General features: G+C 42.6%; 1 protein-coding gene across 1 annotated transcript in view; it reads left to right on the top strand.

Moving 5' to 3' along the window:
* Positions 1-6,000, top strand: part of pth2ra (parathyroid hormone 2 receptor a) — a 61,679-nt gene that overhangs the window by 42,786 nt on the left and 12,893 nt on the right. Inside the window, exon 9 of the mRNA XM_043694543.1 lies at positions 4,078-4,172. Within this exon, the coding sequence (XP_043550478.1) occupies positions 4,078-4,172 (95 nt within the window). The remainder of the gene's footprint in view (positions 1-4,077; positions 4,173-6,000) is intronic.

The following is a 6,000-nucleotide window of genomic DNA, read 5'->3' as shown; positions in this document are numbered from 1 at the left end:
GTTCTGTCCTTGTTACGGTTGGAGGGATGGGGTCTGAGGGTGGAGGTGCGGGATGTGGACGAGAAGATGCATGGGGCAACTTTAACCACATGGGAAGGGAAATTGCGGTCTCTAAAGAAGGAGGCCATCTGGTGTGTTCTGTGGTGGAAATGGTCCTCCTGGGAGCAGATACGGCAGAGGTGGAGGGTCTGTTTACACCATTGTTCTGCTACTCTCACATTCCAATCACTTAATCTGAACTATCAACAACCTTTTTCCCCAAGCACTCCACACTCCCAACCGCCCCCTTGCACCTCAGCTTCTGCCACCCCCCACTATAACATAAATGCTGCCCCGTCCACACTTCACTTCAGCTCTGATGAAGAGTCATCTATACTTGAAATGTTAGCCTGCTCTCTTTCTATTGATACTGTCAGGCTCACTGTGATCACCAACATTTGTTGTTTTCAGTACAGCTTCCAGTATCTGCAGTAATTTGCTCCTACACTAAAAAGTGATTGGTGACTGAATGAGGTTTAAGAGTTTGCTACTTTTATTCTTTTTGTTCCTCCTTTTGGATAATATTGAGAAGTAATAGAAGGATGTAAAAACCGAGAATCAGGCAGTGAAGTGAATATTCTTTCCAGGATGCTATGCATCGTGATATCAGCTGTTAGTATGGTTACATGGTATGGGGCTTTGTGGGCTCCACAATCCAGAGAAGTGTGAGAGGCATACACTTGGGGAAGTCTATCAAGGCAATGCAATCCACAATAAGCAGTAGGATTAGATTAGATTCCCTACAGTGTGGAAAAGGCCCTTCAGCCCAATAAGTCCACACCGACCCTCCAAAGAGTAACCCACAGTCCCATTTCCCTCTGACGAATGCACCTAACACTATGGGCAATTTAGCATGGCAAATTCACCCGACCTGCTCATCTTTGGACTGTGGGAGGAAGCCGGAGCACCCGGAGGAAACCCACACAGACACGGGGAGAATGTGCAAACTCCACACAGACAGTCACCTGAGGCTGGAATCGATCCTGGGACCCTGGTGCTGTGAGGCAGCAGTGCTAACCACTGACCCACCGTGTCACCCTGAGGTAGGGTAGCGTACTGAGTAATTAAGCAAAACAAGAGGACCTTGATGTACATGTCTCCAAGTCCCTGAAAGTGGCTAGGTTGGTGGCATACAGGGCATACAGGATGCCAACTTTTATTAGCTGACGCATAAAATATAATAGATGTGAGCTTATGTTCAAATCATGTAAAATGCTGTTTAGACCACAGCTATGGTGCTGTGTGCAATTCTGGTCACTACACAAGGAAAGTTGTGATTGTACAAGAGCAGGTACAGAGGATTTGGTTTTTGAGGAAAGATTAAATAATGTTTTTATCTTCTTAGAAGCAGAGGAGGCTGAGAGGAGACAAAGTTAAACTTCATAATTACGATGGATCTTGCTGGAGTGGATGCAAGGCCCTAGTTCCCTTGGTTTAAAGATTCATAATCATAGTCATAGAGTCATAGAGATGTACAGCATGGAAACAGACCCTTCGGTCCAACCCATCCATGCTGACCAGATAGCCTAACCTATTCTGTCCCATTTGCCAGCACTTGGCCCACATCCCTCTAAACACTTCCTATTCATATATCCTACCAGCCTCCATCACTTCCTCTGGCAGCTCATTCCATACACATACCATCATCTGTGTGAAAAAGGTGCTCCATAGGTCCCTTTTATTATCTTTTCCCTCTCACCCTAAATCTATGCCCTCTAGTTCTGGACTCCCCCACCACAGGGAAAAGACATTGTCTATTTACCCTATCCATGCCCCTCATAATTTTATAAACCTCTATAAGGTCACTGCTCAGCCTGTGACTCTCCAGGGAAAATAGCCTCAGCCTATTCAGCCTCTCCATTTATCTTAAATCCTTCAACCCTGGCAGCATCCTTGTGAATATTTTCTGAACCCTTTCAAGTTTCATAACATCCTTCTGATAGGGAGAGCAGAAATGCATGCAATATTCCAAAAGTGGCCTAACCAATGTCCTGTACACTTGCAACATGACCTCCGACCTCCCATGCTTAATGCTCTGACCAATAAAGAAAAGCATACCAAATACCTTCTTCACTATCCTATTTACCTGTGACTGAACGTTCAAGGAACTATGAACTTGCACTCTTTGTTCAGCAACACTCTCCAGGACCTTACCAGAGCGCTTAGATTTAAGCAAAGAGAGAACAGGTTTAGATGGAATTCAAGCAGAATTGCTTTCATTCAGAGGTTGGTGGGAGGATGGAACTTACTATCTGAAATGGTAGAAATCACAAAACAGTTAATAAATACTGTGATGTACCTTTGAAGTGTCAAAACCACAAGGCTGTCGAGCAAGACCAGGCAAGTGGGATTAGACTGCATGGCTACTTAGATTAGATTACTTACAGTGTGGAAACAGGCCCTTCGGCCCAACGTGTCCACACCGACCCTCCGAAGCGCAACCCACCCAGACCCATTCCCCTACATTTATCCCTTCACCTAACACTCCGGACAATTAGTATGGCCAATTCACCTAACCTGCACATTTTTGGACTGTGGGAGGAAACCGGAGCACCCAGAGGAAACCCACGCAGACACGGGGAGAATGTGCAAACTCCACACAGACAGTCGCCTGAGGCGGGAATTGAACCTGGGTCTCTGGCACTGCGAGGCAGCAGTGCTAACCACTGAGCCACCGTGCCACCCACTTGCTGGCTGGTGGAGACTGTTCTCGTATGGGTTCATCTGTCTGGCAAGGTCAACCCAGTCTTCATGGTTGTTCTTCAAACAGTATTTATTAATAGTATATCCATGAAGATATTACAGCAGGTATCTTTGCCTGGCACTGTTCTAGTTCCGGTCTTCTTGTAGAGTCTTTATCGCATGACTGCTGGAAGTCACTGACTGGAGGTCAGAGTCTCATTGACATGGTCATTAAACTCTCTCACTGCATGGACGGAATGGACCAAATGTCCTGCTTCCACACAGTTAAATTTCGAGTTCTTTCCATCTTGAGGCCAGCCGCATGCATTGGCTTGAGGATCACGCTGGCCATTAAATCAGAATTCCAAGCTACAGCTCGGCTTTCTATGCCCAGACAGTCTGGAGTGGTGTTGGAATATTACATCTTCCGACTCAGAAGTAGATACATTGCCACTGCATCAAAGTAACTCTCCAAGATGAAATGTTTTCAGTGCCGGAAATGAAACACTCAGAATCAGATACTGGTGGCAATTGTACATCTGGTGAAGTAGGGAGTAAGAATCATATTGGACTCAAAACAGTAACCCTGTTTCTCTCTCCACACATGCTGCCATACCTGCTGAGTTTCTCCATTACTTTCTGTTTTTATTTCCTACTTTCAGCATTCACAGTATTTTGCTTTTTTGCTAGAGAGATAAGAATCTCTTTGTACTTCAACCTCAAAGTCAGAATTCTGCTCAACCATTCAGAATCATTCTATTTCTCACATTCACTATTCTGTAGTTGTCGGAATGAATGTTATTAATGGTTTAGTAATTAGCACTGCCGGCTCGCAGTGCCAGGGACCCAGGTTTGATTCCGCCCTTGGGCAGCTGTCTGTGTGGAGTTTGCATGTCCTCCCTATGCCTGCGTAGGTTTTCTCTGACTGCTCTGGTTTCCTCCAATAGTCCAAAGGTGCACAGGTTAGATAGATTGGCCTTGCTAAATTGGTCATTATGTCTGGGGAATTGTAGGTTAAGTGGACTAGCTATGGGAAATACAGGGATGGGACGAGTCTGGATGTAATGATCTTTGGAGAGTCGGTGTGGACTTGATGAGCTGAATGGCCTGCTTTCACGCTGTAGGGGTTCTAGATTCTGGCCTCCTGTGCACTTGTATCCTACAGCTGCTGGAGCATAGCTACAAAACAGCATAATGTGATCAGTAACAATGCTTACTAATTTTGCTGCAATTAGATTACAAATGGTAATTCACATGAATCAATGCACAAAGCTAAAGGCTTCTCAGCAACTTAAGAAGGATGGATGATTGCCATGTCAGTAAACTAATGGCTCTTTACTATCTCGTACTTTTCAGGTAAATTTTATCTTGTTTGTAAATATTGTTCGGGTTCTGGCTACCAAGCTTCGTGAAACAAATGCTGGGCGATATGATGCAAGAAAACAGTACAGGTAACTTCCTGTATCAACCCATTGTTAAATCTGGATGAACTTTGATTGATTTTGGTATTGGAAGATGTTCAGTCAGTTGAGTCTGGGCCAATTTTAACCAACAGCAATCCAGTTAGCCTTGTTCCCGGCTCTATTCCCATATCCCTGCAATATTTTCTCCTTCAAGTATTCACCTAATAACTTTTTGAAGCTGTGACTGAATTTATTTCCATTGCTGCAGTTGGCAGTGCATTTCAATCATAACCAGTCTTTGGTTAAATTGTCTCCTCACTTTGTTGCAGTCCTTTGCCAAACATCTTAAATCTCGTGTTGTAGCATCTTCAGTCATCGGAAACTGGGCTGAAATTTATCAGAAATTGGTTTCATGAACGATTTTTCTCCATGAGTTCTATTGTGTTTCCTCACGCTGTCCTCCACAGCTTGCCTCATTAGCTATGCATCCCATCTCTATGGTACCTGGCTCACGCTATCTTCATTTCAGTAATGGCAGAATTACTCACCATTGCTGAGGCCTTCCTGTTTAACGTCCTCCTTGACAGCTTATCATCTGTCATAGACAAGGTGCTGGAATCCATTATTAAGGGTATTATTGGCATTTAGAAAATTGTATGTGATCAGGCTCAGACAACATGACATTGTGAAAGGCAAATCATCTTTCATTAGGTATTTTTTGACCTTTATTCAAGGTCCTTTATTCATGGTGAATAAAGGAGAACTAATAAATGTGGTGTACTTGGATTTCCAAAAGGCATTTGTGAAAGTGCCACATCAAAGGTTGCTGCGCAAGATAAGAACACAGGGTGAAAGGGGAAACATGCTAGCATGAATGAAACATTGATTAGTTAAACAGGAAGGATAGAGTAAGGTTAATGGGTCCTTTTTTGGGGATTGGTAAACTGTAGCTAATGCATTACCACAGGGATCAATGCTGGGTCTTATTTACAGTCTAAATAAATCATTTGAATGAGGGGTGTAAGTATTAGACAGCTAAATTTGCTGATGACACCAAGATGGATAGGAAATTAATTTGTATAGAGAGTATGCAAAAGGGGTATAGGCAGGTTACACAGTAGGCAAAAACATTGGCAGATGAAGTACAATGTAGATAAATGTGGATTTGCCCAACTTGCTGAAAGGATAGAAAAACAGTGTACTGTTTAAATAGAGTGAGACTGCAGGACTCTATGATATAGAGGGATCTAGTTATCCTGATACATGAATCACATGGAAAGTGATTAGGAATGTCAAATGGAGTGTTGTCATTTACTCTCAGAAAAATTAAATGTAAGGAGAAGGAAATGTTGCTTCTGTTATTCAGAGCTTAATATTCTGGAGTATTATATAGTTTTATCTTCTTATTTGAAAAAAAACTTAAGAAAATTTACAAGATTCATTTCAAGGATGAAGGACTTATTTCATGAAGAAAGGTTGTACAGACTGCATGTAGACCCAATATAGTTGGAAGAGTGAGAGGTGATCATATTGATACATAGAGGGAATGGTTAGAGTGGCTGTTGGGAAGATGTTTCCATTTGTATAGGAGATGAAAACTAGGGGAAATAGTTTAAGAGTATGATGTACCCTCTTTTAATACAAAGTTGAGGGGATTTTGCTTTTATCTCAAAGGATCATTAGAGTGTGGACACCTATTGCCTGAAATGTATGAGATATGTGAATGAAAGAAAAGTTAGCTCTGTTTATCAAAATTATAGTTTGGAACTTTGTAGTGCGGTAAGAATGCATTCTCAACTTGCTGATATAAAGCCATCAGAGGAATCGTAATTGGAGGGCAGATTAGTTTAGATTGATTAAGGGGCAATATTGACTG

This window comes from Chiloscyllium plagiosum, chromosome 7, assembly GCF_004010195.1.
Source record: "Chiloscyllium plagiosum isolate BGI_BamShark_2017 chromosome 7, ASM401019v2, whole genome shotgun sequence".
NCBI lineage: Eukaryota > Metazoa > Chordata > Chondrichthyes > Orectolobiformes > Hemiscylliidae > Chiloscyllium > Chiloscyllium plagiosum.
Note: the sequence above shows the minus strand (reverse complement) of the source record. Positions and strands in the feature narration are given on the sequence as shown.